The following is a 14,259-nucleotide window of genomic DNA, read 5'->3' as shown; positions in this document are numbered from 1 at the left end:
TTCAGAGTCATATATATAATGTTTGAAATGTAGCAATTTTTATCATCAAAGTTCGAAAATTTGTTTAAACCCAAGTTTTCCTGTTCATGTTTCACATAAAAAAATACATACCCCTGATATGATATCATCTGTAGTAGAGCTGTAATGATCTGTAAATGGTTCACATCCGTACGTGAACAGCTCGTGGATCACGTGACCAAACATACTAATATCGGATCTGGCGTCATAGTAACCTAAAAGGATTGACTCAACAGCCGACCAACGAATAGGAATGCCATCTCCCTGCATATCTGTCATCTTACCTGCTACCTGATCACAAGTCGTTGTCATGCTGGGGTCTATTTAACGTGCAAGATTCAAATCATACAAAACGGCTGCATCCTCTTCGGTTTCTGAGAATCGTGCAAGATGAAAGCACCGAAGTGTGATATCACGATGGATGATTTTTTTGCCGTGCAAATATTTGAGGGCGCTCAACATTTCAATTAAACGATTATTTAACCAAAGGACGGGAAATCTTGTTTTTTGTCCTCGTATTTCTAGAAGTTTATCTAATATTTCTGTTCTGTGGTACTCCTTTACATAGAAAGGAAGGGAATTCTTTAGGTCACTGTAGGCCAGTAGTCTAACGACGTTGATATGAGTTTCACCTTTTTGTAGTCCTAAAAGAATTTTAAAATCATTTTCTAGCATGTCGTTCCTTATCTTACATTCCATCTTTGTATCCTGAAGAGAACTCATTGATATGCCTGGAACGCATATGGCAATGCTTGCCTCGTACTTGTTGATGCGCCCTTGACAAATAGACCAATATGAGTGATCACTCTTTTTAGGCAAAGTTTCCCTTTTTGTATGATGGAAGACTATATCACTGACGTGACTTTGAATGTACGTTTCAGTAAATTCCAGCAAAGATCTCTCGGAGATGTTCAGACATTGGATGATTGCATTGACAAGTTGTTTATCACCCAAGAAGAAATGACTGGAGAGTTCCTGTGGGAGAGGAAGGAAACTCTTGTGTCCGGCCATCCTTCTCCAGCAGATTTCTTTCTCTGCCTTAGCTAAAGAAAAAACAGGACATCGTCAGTCTATAACAAATTTCCTCAGTAAATAAAACTTAAAATCATTTTAAAGGGACCAAAAAAGGGAACGACATTCTTTAAACTTAGGGTTTCTTTCATGAAAATATTTTAAATCATTAATCCAGAAGGTGTGCCAAACATGATAAACAGAAAAAGTGGACTTGGGACTTTGTCAGAATGAATTAAGAATCGTCGATGGTTGTTAAAATTTCAGATCTATCGGAAACCCGATGGGGTAACAGTTGTTCAGCGTAATTAGTAGAAGCGGGATTTATTCAAGAACTTGTGCATCAGAAGAAGAAGACACTTGCTATGGTCTATGAGACATTTTGATGTCTAGAATGTATTGTTATACCCTTTAGAATATCTTTCTATAGATTAATTACTAATAAAAAAGAAATATTTCTTACATTGGTCTAACAATTTCATTGCTGACCGACCTTACAGTCCAACAGTTGAAACACAGACTGACAGAAACACAGGAAGCGTATGTTTTGTGATAAATAATTTTAGTGATGTAATTTCATTATTAATTTTTTTTCTTTCAACGAAATTGCTTTATTTTTATTGATGAAGCCAATTTTTTCCATATAAACTAATTGATAATGCAGAGTGCATTGATTAAATATTAGATGAAGGGTATAACAAAACAAATGATTCGGGCAGCATATGCTTTGTTGGACTTGAAGGTGAAAATTTTGCCCTTCGAGTCCAACAAATCATGTTCCCACTCATACCAAGTCAATACTTGTATATTATCAATGAACTTACCCCGTGGGGATCCGGGTTAGAATAGGTCCTCAGTACCCCTTGCTTGTCGTAAAAGGCGACTAAATGGGGCGGTCCTTCGGATGAGACCGTATAAACCGAGGCCCCGTGTCACAGCAGGTGTGGCACGATAAAGATCCCTCCCTGCTCAATGGCCCTGAGTGCCGAGCATAGGCCCAAATTTGCAGCCCTTCACCGGCAATGGTGACGTCTCCATATCAGTGAAATATTCTGGAGAGGGACGTTAAACAGTATACACTCAATTAATGAACTACTTTTCTTTCGACGGTTTTTATAAATAAATATGTAGCATTATATCCTTACACCAGTATATTGGGTATAAGTTTATAACAAGCAAGTAAATGAATTAAGAATATCTACAGTTTCGTTTAAAGTCATCATTTCGCAAGTTTCTTGACCGAAACAATGAGCTTGTCACCATATTCAATTTATCACTAAGTCAAAATTTGCTGGCTGACGTTTTAAAATACTTATTGTAAGACCATTTGAACATTCATTTGTCAACGGATTTTTCCATGTTTCTAATAAAGACAAGGAGCAAATGGCAGGTGTGACCGTTCAGCAGGGGATGTTTCCTTCTCTAGAGGACCTGATCCAACCTTTAATGACTTAAGTGGTCCCAATTTGCTCTGGGTCTGATTTTGATTGTTTTCATGAACAAGGTTGAGGCTTATGTAGGGACAGGAGAAGGAGGATTATGACGGATACAGAAAACTTTTTCCCTTTACGAATCGAGCTTAGCTTTTAGTTGCTACTTACAATGACAAAGAAAAGCACCGATTCCACGTAAGGTAATCTCGGCCAAGACATGGTGCTGTACCTCTGACCACTTCTTATCGGGTTTCCTCTGGAGAAACAACTGTTTTACAAACCTTGAGAACTGATCATGAACCGAAGCATTGCTCCTCAGCTGAAATGATTAAAGCAAACAGATAATGGTGTCTATCAGCATTCGGTATCAACATAATTAATGCTTCTTTTTCAACTAATATTACACCTTGTAAAAATTATAAAACAAAATTTTAAGATTTATTGATGTCTTTATCAAACAATGCAACTCTTGGCGAAAAAATATTGCAGGAAAAAGTTTTTAACACCTTCAAGAATAGAACTTGTACACTTATGTGCAATAAAATTATTGATTTAGTCTATATTGAGGACGGAGCAAAATGAACTTCAATTATTTTAAGATTTTGTAATGTTTATGTACTTCCGATCAAATGATTGTAACGGTGATACTGTGCATAATTCATCAGTATCTACTTATTCTAATTACATGTATCTTCTCTCCAAATTCTTTCAGATAGCTGTCTGTCTTACCTTTAGGAGAAAAGCGAACAATACCATGAATTGTTCATTAAAGGACTGATTTTCTATATGTAGTAGGTGTTCAGCATGTTCTTTTGAGTAAAAAGCGTCCTCCCATCTTTCGAAAATGACACGAGAATGTCTACTTAAGTGAAAGCTAGAGGAAAGAGCCCCGGCAAATAAGGCTACACATTTTAATCCAGAGAAATTACATGGTTGAGTCTTCTTTAACTTCCTCTTTGAACTCAGTCTCGTATACAACTCATCAATTCTCTTGCATCTCCTGCAAACAATGCTCTCAATGTCTTTCTTTTCATTGTTTCGAAAACAAAACTGTAGCATAGAAATTGCGATGATGTCTATTATCGGTAAACACGATTCGTACCACATTTCCAAATCCTCTTCAACGGTGTCTCTAAGGAATCTCTTCGTTAAATTCGTAAGACAGCTTTTTACATCTCCAAAGGGTAAAACAGAGATGTCTAGCCTGCAGATAATGCATTTCAGTTTGCCAAGTATGAGTTTCTGAAATTGCCTGTCTTTGCAAACCAATAGTTTTGAGAGTTCTGAAATATTTTTTTGTTTCGTCAAACGCGGAACGATATGTACGAAAGCCCAGAAGGCTCATTCGAGATTCAAGTTTCGAAATACGAGATTCAAAATTCGAGATTCGAAATTCGAGTTTCGAAATTCAAGATCCATACTAACCAATCAAAAATGGGTTCAACATTGATTACTTCCCTTTATTATGTTTTTACTATCAAGAATTCGTTGATTATATTTATAACAATTTGACCATTTGCTAAAATGATAATGCAAAAAAAAATGTTTTATGTATTAAAACGAACTAAAAATAAAATTTATATTACATCTTGAAAAATACATAAATAATCTTATTTTTCTCATTAAACAACACAGTAAATACGTATATATAGAATATTATATTGTCTTATCGTTGACATGCGGTGTAAGTAGGTCGACTTTTCTATCAGATCATTGCTGAGGGAGAATATTGTTATTGATTTATATAATAAGTTATGAAATATCATGAATCGTCTCTACACTGTACAGCAATGCAAGAATTTATATTTCATTACATTTATAAAGGTTACATTTGTGCAGTGAGACTTGACTGCTGAATCGAACTGTAGCTTTATAAGCCTTACGAGTATATTTTAATCTTTGACCATAACGCTATGGTCAGAGACTAAAATATAAAACCATAACGCTATAGTTCTGCAGCTAATTTAGACTAATCTACTGTTTGATATAAGATAAAATGAATGCTGCATTCATTTTAATTGCAGCATTCATATTGGCAATCTGTATTGTATATATAATTGTTAATTAATTTAAGAAATCAAAGCCTTAGATGAAGATAAGTAATTAAAAAAAGCTATATTTTTATGTATTCCATCTATTAGGAAAACCAACGCGGTTTATATTTATCAAGGCTGCATTGCCTTTCAAGTTTTAAATTTTCAGAGTCAGAAAAATGGGCAGGTGTTGCGGGTAGGGGTTGGGATTTTGTTATTCTTTAGACACTATTTCTAACTTAATTATTATGTCAACAACCCTTTAAATAAAATAGACAATTCAAAAATATATATATTCCTGATATATAGATACATGTATACTATTTAATATTTAAGAAGTCATAATATAAATTGAAGTATATCTTGCTGATCAAAAATCCAATGATTATTTAACTTTCCTTCTAATATATATAACACTCTTTCTTGCATTGTAATTTAATCAAATGACTCATTTGTTATAAATATATTAAACGATTTATTGATAGATAAAACATAATGAAGGGGAGTAATCAAATGTTGAACCCGCATTTGATTGGTTAATCTGGATTTTGAATCTCGAAACTCGAATTTCGAATCTCGTATTTCGAACCTCGAATCTCGAATGAGCCTTTTGATTGGTTAATCTGGATCTTGAATCTCGAAACTCGAATTTCGAATCTCGAATTTTGAATCTCGTATTTCGAAACTTGAATCTCGAATGAGCCTTCTGGGCTTTCGTAGATATGAGTGCGAGTACTTTGTAATAAATCTTCTTATCTTACATCGGTTAGCGTTTCACATTTCAGTTCAAAGTCTGACACTTGTTCTGTTTTATCTAAAAGAAAGATAAGAATGCTCTCTTAATTTCTTTCTTTTTTAATAATTACTTTAATTAATAACTTGAGAAAATGCTATTCTAATTCAGTTCTGCAATTAAACTTCATATTTTACATTAAAAAGGACGAAAACAAAATCCTAAATAATTTTATATTTTCATTGATGAAATGTTATCAATTGGATGATGCCATGGCATACCATTAGAGGAAACCAGATATTATCTTTCATTTAAAACGTAGAAGACTATAAATCCTGAAATATATTTTATTGACAAAATGTTATCAATTCGATAATGCCATAACATACCTTCAGAGGACACCAGACTATGTAATATTTTGGGTTCATTAACCACCGTCTTTTGATAACTCTCCGCACTGACGAAATAGTCCGTGACGTAAGGAGCAATAGGTATATATTGTAATGTTGAAGCTGGAATCTGTGGTTGTGTTGCCAGAATTGTACATTTTAAAGCTGGATCTCGGGAGATGCAACCTCTATTCTGTGAATTAAACAGGGTTTTTTTTTTTTTAATAATACACTTAAAGGTAGCTTACTTAAATTGAAATATTATAAATTGGAAAAAAAATCTAATTAATTTTAAGATTGAATCGAAACAAAAAAGTTTTTGAAACAGTCTAATGCAGCGTATTCTTTAAATTGCTTGTAATCATTCCAAATTAAAATCGAATTGTATTGAATTATATTGTAGTCCATTTTCATGAGATGTGTGTTTAGTGTAAGTGAAAAAAGTTTGATAGTTATTAATGTTGTTTAAGCAGTGAATTGTTTCATTTCACAATTCATTTCTTCATTTCTACCTCTTCTCATCCATTGGAACCGCAAAGGAAGGAGTCGTGGGTTCGAATCCCACTGTGGGATGTGGAGACCGGTGCCTTGGATGAGACCTTATAAACCAAGGTCTCGTGTCGCAGTAGACGCAGGTGTAACGACGAAAAGTGACCCCCGTAGAATATTGACCGGGGGTCATTTTTCTATGTAGAAATTTGACCCCCTGGTCAATATTCTACGTAGAAAAATCACCCACTTTTCTGTAGAAATTATGGCCTTGGGGTCGTTTTTCTCCGTGTGCATTGTAGAAAAATGACCCCGTAGAATAATGACCCTTTGTCATTTTTTTTATGCTAAAACACTCGTTTTGGTATAGAAGTATTCTTGTTAGGCGAATGCATACGAGTAATATCAAGCAACATTTTGATATGAAGTATTTATTTCTGAAAGCTTTAAAGCTTAGATAACGAAGTCAAAGCTATACCATACCTTACACTAATAATACAAACCGTTTTATCCCCATTAAAGTAAAACAATATCTATTAAAATGTTCTAAGGCTATTGGAGCAAAGATATGCGCATTCATAGATTTGCTTCTTACATTTTATACAGTATGTTTTCACATTTGTCAATTTAAACATTAAAAAGTTCATTTTCTAGCTGGTGTTTAGAAAAAACTTTAAAAAGTTTCCATAATTGTAAATCTGTTTGATTTTAACCCTGGATTTAGATTTTGCAAAAATCAAAATAAAGTTTTATTTTTCAAAACTTTAATGTTTTTTTATCCCTACTTTTAAAACTGGCACGAAAAAGGGCACTTCCTTATAAAATTAGATCTAATAAAAATAGTTGGTTTCTATGAATGAAGTTTCAAACTTTTCATAAAATTAGCGATAATTTAATTTGTAAAAATAAGTACTAAATTAAATTGCCTCTGACTTATATCATACAGGGCAAATAAAAAGTGGTTAGATCAAAATCACTAAAATGTCTTTTGTTGTTTGTTAGTGTCAACAAAACCTCATCAAAATGGGGATTGTAGCATACAAAAATAGATAACTAAGCAAAAGAAATAAAAAAAAATGCTCGTCTTACCAAAAATTTGCACATGAATCGTTTTCCCCCATTCTACATGTACTTACTTGTGAAAATTTTAGGAGTTTTTTACCAATAGAAAAAAAGGCAAACAAATGTTGCATTATGAAAAAGTTGTCAGTTTACATATTATACTTATGCCCCCGTAAACGAAGTTTCGGGGGTATATAGTTTTTACCTCTCCATCCGTCTGTCGTTTTGTCTGTTTGTCCGCAAAAACTTTAATCTTGCCCATAACTTTTGACTTAGAGGGGACTATGGCTTTCATATTTCATGATCACATGTGCATTTTTTGTGACTATACCTTTCTTTGGGTACAATCAATTTTGACCTTTGACCTTGACCTTGGAGTTAAACACATTTTTACACAAAAATTACAAATTTTTACTTTGGCCTTAACTTTGGATGATATGTACTAGGATTTAGATATCGAAGTAATGACATGTAGACTAAGAGTTCTTTTGTATTTGCAAAGTAAGTTTCTACGAAAATCTCAAATGAAAGGGGATGTTACAGCAACCATATGCCAGGTGTCTGTGGGCTGAAAAGTGTGGAAAAGGGAATTTTTAAAATAAATTTATAGATATCTGTGATGGTTGAACTATTATTTACTCAGTTGTAATTTTTCGTTCGTTTTGGATTTTTTTTTAAAAACATCATAATAAGAACGCTCTCGATGTGTACGGTATTTTTCTTATGTACAGGAAAAAGTATAAGATACTATACCTTATATAAGGTAGTTAAAGGTATATATTTTAAAGCAGAATGCATACAGATATATATGGGTTTGAATGTACATTGTAAGAGCTAAAAGAATTGAATTCATATAAGTTAAATTACGATGCTTTTCTTGCTTCTATGATATGTTTCTGGAATTGAAAAAAAAATATTCAGAAATGAATTTAAATGGTAAAAATTACTAATTTTGGAGGCCTCCCTACAAGTTTATGGTTATCAGAAACATAAAGGATATCGAGAAAATGAACAGTATTCAATTCCAAAGTCCATAAAATAATACGAAATAGGAACAGAGCAAACACGGACCTCCGAAACATCAGAGGTGGGATCAGGTGCCGTGGAGAAGTGAGCATCCCCTGCTGACCGGTCACACCCGCCGGGTGTTCCTTGTCATGGTCGGGAAATAACAGAAAAATTCGTCTATTCATTGTATAAATAATAGATTAACAATTATGATGAAAAAAGTCAGTCAGCATTTGACTCAATGATGAATTCTCTTTCCTGAGAAGGTCAATGTATCGAACATATAACTTAAAAATTGATGACTTTAAACGAGGCAGCTGATATTCTTATTTCATCAACTTGTATATTAATAATTTACCTTGTTTAAGAAATTGATCATACGTAGAGCATGCTCTTGTGTATCGAATAAACTGAGAACTATAAACTCCGTATGCAGGTGAGAAAGGTATGTTTTAGCATAAATAAGGGAAGTTGACGATAGAAAAATTAAAGACATTATGTTTATCAAATAGTTTGGTTGTTAGATTACCATTAACGTCTTTTTCAAGTAAAAATCCAAGTATAAAACACCCCCAATATAATGATAAATTTATGTTCCTCAATGAATTGATATTTATTGGGATTCTGCAATCAAAAAAAGAACCCATACCAGATACGTTGATAATGATGCCACTGTTAAGATATACAATCAAATATATGTTGGGAATAAATAAAGTACATTCCCCCTCCTAACATTTGAAAGTATAAAAAAAATATCAGGAGAAATAGATTTAAGGTTTAATTGTAATAAATAAGTAGGGGTCAAATTTCTATGAGAGTCATTTTTCAACGTGAGTGGAGTCGTAGAATTACTGGTCTAGATTGTTTTTCTACGGTCGAAAAATGACCCTACTTGACGTAGAATTTTGACCCTGGGTCATTTTTCTACGTAGAAAAAATACCCCCTAGTCAATATTCTACGGGGGTCACTTTTCGTCGTTACACAGGCACTTAAAAGATCCCTCACTGCTCAATGACCCTAAGAGCCGATTATAGGACAATTTAAGAATTGTAATTCTGTAGTAGAGGTACTTTTACTTGAAATGATATAAAATAAATAATAAATATAAATAAAATAAACTAAATAAAGTATTAAATAAGTTATAAATGATAGTTTTCCGTTAAAGTTTATTCTTTTCATTCTTTACTAACTTGAGTATTTAGTGATATAGTTATACGCCCCTTTGGATCCGCACCTGTACATACACTTTTACATGACCACACACATATCTATTTGGTCAAGTTTCGAAATACTCGGTTTTCATTGGTTGAATGTTTAGTCTTTGTGGGGTAGTGAGTTTTATTCAGATTAGACTCTAGAATTCTGATTTTGTATTCTGTTGTATTTTGTATAGAGAAGACATAGTTTACTTCGTTGCTGACTTTAAATCTTTTTCCAAAGACTTGAGACCTTGGACAATTCCTGAAATGTAACACCATAAAATAAAGAAATGTATATTTGAATTGGAGAAAGTTCAGTTCCATAGATTGGTATGTCTATCTGTATATATATTTCATGATTTGTAAAGAAATATCAAAGAAAGATAACTCTTCACAAGATTGTATAGTGTAATTGTGTTATAAGAGTTAACTCCCTTATATCATGTGTCAAGTATATTTCTTATGTGTTATCATAGTGAATGATGGTAATTAATTGTAAAAGGGAAGACAGATAATTTGTTATTATTTTATAATTGGAATGTTTAATTGAAATACTATTTTGTACATATTTTTATGACGCAATTTGTATATTGCAGGACTTCCTTATATATTCCATTATATCCATTATTCCAATATTCCATATCAGCTAATGATGTCATCGTAATAAATATATAAAACTTCAACTGGTGTTATCCATCATACTGCCGGGAATACCCGCTACAAAATGGCGCCCAACGGAAAATCCACTTCATAGGCCTAGACTCGAGCAACCAGACCATTGGTGATTCCGGAAATATCCGATCCAAGCGCTTTGGTGACACTAATTATGTCACAATCAAAGTTGATTTTGTTTATTTGTTTTTCTTTTATTAGTATTGCCCTGTGTTGACCCTTATTTGTATTTAGTGTTTATCCTGCAAGGAGCCCCATTGCGACGCTCAGGTGATTTAAATATTTGGCCAGTCGCTATATAAGGTGATGTCAGGTTTGTATTGGGTAGCGCACGTTTTCCTTGACCAGTGAAAGTAGTTTCACATGTCCATGGAGGGTTAGGTAGTTTTATTCGTGGTAACTGAATCTCCAATCAGGGTAAGTGTAATTTACTTACATTTATTATATTAAAAAGTAATGCAGTATTATGTTAATTGAGCTTATTCTATTTTTATCCACGAGAAAGTGTTTGAATTGTATACGGGAATTTTACCACGTGCACATGCCGTGAGTTTAAGCGTAAAGTAATGATATTAGTTTATTACTTAGAGTGTAACTTTATACTGTACATTATTTTGCTTTGCCGTAAGAAGCGGTGTGATACATATTAGTTAAAACTGTATGTTTGAACAAGTATATGTGTAAACATTTATGCTATGTTGTAAGGCAGCCCGTTCGGGGTCAAGCTTATGTTTGTATACACATATTTTTGAGGGTCCCTCTAGATACATGTACGTAAATGTAGTTACACAATGGTTTGGTGCTGTCGGCGGTGGCAACCTGGGCGACTACACGAGGGCGTGGTACGCTAGGCCGAGGCCGTGTGTGGGGAAACATAGTTTCCTGGTTTTGTCAGCACTGTGGACGGTTAAGACGCTTTGGATTGCGTGGGACGTCGAGGACGTTGTGGCATTCAGTGCAAGGGCGTGGTACCCGTATGACATGGACCGTAACAAGGAGTGGACGTGGACTGTCAGGAACGTGGTCCCAGATGAACGATAAATGACATTCTGAAATTTCTCTTTAATTTTCATTTTGTATATTTGTACATATTTGTTTTTATATAAAATTGTAAATATAACAACAATCTTGTTATCACTGATCAAGCTTAGGGTGTCGTGACAGATTAGTGACTGTGAATAATTCATTCGAATTTTCTCTATTGACATTTTCACGTGAGGACCACCTGCGCAGGCCATCAACAAGGCTGGATTAAAGTAAATTTATTTGATTAACATTATATTTAGTATTTGTTTATTTTAATATTTAATTATTGAACAGGATACTATAGTTAGTGAAAAATTATTGACTTTTGATTGAATTTTACCTGGACAGATAAGAGATGTAAAAATTTTGAAAACACGTATTGTTGAAAACAGAGACAGAGATTTTTCAGTCGTCTTACATTGTTTATTATTTCCTTATTTATTTATTATTATAGCAATTTCTGAATACAAATATTTAAAAATATTTTGACTTGGACTAAAGAAAACGGACTGACGCAGGTAAAGTTGGCCAGTAAGTTTGTTCATAGTCACTTGGGGTATGGAAACCCTCCCCCCTCTTTCAATTTTTTTTTCTTTTTAAATCTGGGTTCGAGTCTCCTTTTTCCTATTTTTCTATTCTAATATGCACTATATGTTATCAAAAATGCAACTCGATCTTTTGTCTCTACAAGCTGTTTTTAAAAATGCCGTTTTCCACTGAAACATATAAAGAGAGAAGGCTTGCAACTCTTTTCTCGTCATCCGCCTCACATCGCTTAAACTTCGCTCGATTATTTATCTTAATCAGAATAAAACATGGGATATGCACACATTAATAAAATTGTTACACATTCCTCTTCCTTTTCATATTTTCATCTAATTTTTATATGCCCCCGATTTGTAAATATTTCGATGAAATCACCCGCTTCTAGGGTAAATTTTGTTGATGTGCACCAACTGGGACGGAAGTACCCGGTATTTTCGGGCGTCATCATAATATGTAATGTTAAATTCGAGAGGGAATAAATCCCGAATTTTCTCTTCATGTTACATGTAACGGTAAGTTCGATATATAACAAGAAAGCTGTAACTAGTAGATTCTGATGGATACAGATTCACTTTTAACATACGATATAATCAACCTAATATCACAATATTGTTATTACAAATCCTGAATTTTTTAAATGCAGAACATTTGTAAAGTTAGAGTTATCGTTCTTTGGTACTTCCGTATAGCAAAATAGGGGGAAAAAATTGGAAAGGGGGGGGGGGTCCATACCCCAAGTGCCTATGAGTTTGTTGTATGGGATAGTGTTGTAGAGGAAATTCGGGTTGTTATTGTTTAGATCAGTTCAGTTGAGTCAAGGCCTATATAGTGAATTAGAGAATTTGAATTTGTCAGAGTTTACAGTGAATAGTGAACTACATTTTGTTTACATAGAAACCCATACAGTATAATATAGCACAAGAATACAGAGTCTGATCAAAAGTTTGTCTGTCATGGTGTCCACTTAGTTTAATGTTAAGCTACTAACATCTTAGCTTCTGATCTTTTCAGCTCACGATGTAAACAAGGTTTTAAAAAAAAATCGCGTAACATTTTGTGTGTTTATTGCAAAATGTAAATTGTTCAAAACAATTTAAAACAATTTAAACATGTAAATTGTTTAAAACAACTAAAACTAGTGCTAATTGTAACGGGGACCGTTACAGATGTTCCCCAAACGCTCCCCAACGCCCTTTTGGTGCCATATTCCCAGTAAGCTTCATTAAATAACACAAACTCTATGCATTTGAGACTTTAAAACGTTTACCCAAAAGTGTACCAAGTTCATTCAAATTTGAGCATTGCATGCGTGCGCATGTGAATGCATGTGCGTAATGACCATATCATCTTGTCTACAAAATATTAAAGTATCTAATCCAAAAGTATTAAAAAATACGCTCATTCAATATGTATTTTTGATTTTACTCATTTCACGTGCACGCACGTGCATACATGAGCATGGTGACCATATCTTCTTGTAGAGGTCCATTACATATATCTTTGTTCTAAATCCCACCCCGTTTGGTTGAAAACCAAAGGAGTTATAGCTGTTTAAAGTTTCAGCCAATCAGATTGCAGCGCACGTATACGCACGTGTATGCATGTGCATGGTGACCATACCTTCTTGTAGAAGTCTATTATATCTATCTATGTTTCAAATCCCATCCTGTTTGGTTGAAAACCAAGGAAGTTATAGCAGTTTAAAGCTTCAAAAATACGCGTTTTCCGGCTACTTCCGGTTTGGCCGGAAGTGACGACGCCGGACGTATTTTGACGACACAAATGGATTAAGCTTGACATTTTGAACAACATTGCTTCTTTGACGTATTACAAATTCTCAACACGTTTTGAGATATAATGAAAAAACTTTTGGCCCCTCTAGGCCCTTAATTTTAGGGGCCAGCCCTTTTCACAAGATATGATTTGAAAGATCTTGGAATTCTACACTTCTTTTGTTCTATATGTTTTAACAAAATATTAACAGGTAAAAAGATATCGTAGAAAAGGTGTTAAAAAATTGGAAATTCGCGATATGACTTTTTTCGGGCCATAGCAAGCGACGACGTGCGGCACTTCCGATAAAAACGAAATACATTCCGCAAATCTACAGACATAGGTCTACCAGACCTGAAAGTATCAAGCGTCTATCTAAAGCCGTTTAGGAGAAATGGTGCGGACAAACTGACCCTCAAAAAACCATTAAAGTGATGATAACTCCGAACCGGAAGTGACGTCATCAAAACAGAAAAAAAAACGCATAAGGTTCAAGTGATGTAACATAAGTCCTGAAAGTTTCATGGAAATCCATCGAGCCGTTTTCGAGAAATCGCGTGCACAAAATCGGTAAGAAAAAAAACAATAATAACTAGAGCAAAGCTCGTTGCAAAGCAACGAGTAGGTCTTCCGTCCTGTTTGACCGGAAGTAGTTTTCATTTTTAACAAAAAATAAGAAATAACGCCTAAAAATGATTTGAATCATCTAAAGCTATGTTGATTAATGCAGAAATAAGCAATTTTTGCTACTTCCGGTAAAACCGGAAGTGACAACGACGGACGGAAAATTAAGTTTTAGGCTTCCAGTGACGTATGTTACCCCAAAACTTGTCAAGATTGGCAAAAATACGCATTTTTCGACTACT

The 14,259-nt window shown here is 34.0% G+C and overlaps 2 protein-coding genes across 2 annotated transcripts; both read right to left on the bottom strand.

Annotated features, from left to right (window-relative positions):
* Positions 1-267: 267 nt before the first annotated feature.
* LOC134233791 (uncharacterized) lies at positions 268-1,041 on the bottom strand. Its single transcript, XM_062715836.1, has one exon. It carries the CDS (start codon positions 1,027-1,029, stop codon positions 343-345), a length of 687 nt encoding a protein of 228 aa, XP_062571820.1. The 5' UTR covers positions 1,030-1,041; the 3' UTR covers positions 268-342.
* A 1,581-nt stretch (positions 1,042-2,622) lies between these two features.
* On the bottom strand, positions 2,623-3,601 carry LOC134234143 (uncharacterized). The gene is made up of 2 exons (XM_062716237.1): positions 3,192-3,601; positions 2,623-2,781 (listed from the first exon to the last, which is right to left on the bottom strand). The coding sequence occupies exons 1-2, from the start codon at positions 3,567-3,569 to the stop codon at positions 2,623-2,625; spliced, it is 537 nt and encodes a 178-aa protein (XP_062572221.1). The 5' UTR covers positions 3,570-3,601.
* Between the last annotated feature and the right edge of the window lie 10,658 nt (positions 3,602-14,259).

This window comes from Saccostrea cucullata, unplaced genomic scaffold (assembly GCF_032062105.1).
Source record: "Saccostrea cucullata isolate Sc308-1 unplaced genomic scaffold, CSIRO_AGI_Scuc_v1 ctg1964, whole genome shotgun sequence".
Classification (NCBI taxonomy): domain Eukaryota; kingdom Metazoa; phylum Mollusca; class Bivalvia; order Ostreida; family Ostreidae; genus Saccostrea; species Saccostrea cuccullata.
Note: the sequence above shows the minus strand (reverse complement) of the source record. Positions and strands in the feature narration are given on the sequence as shown.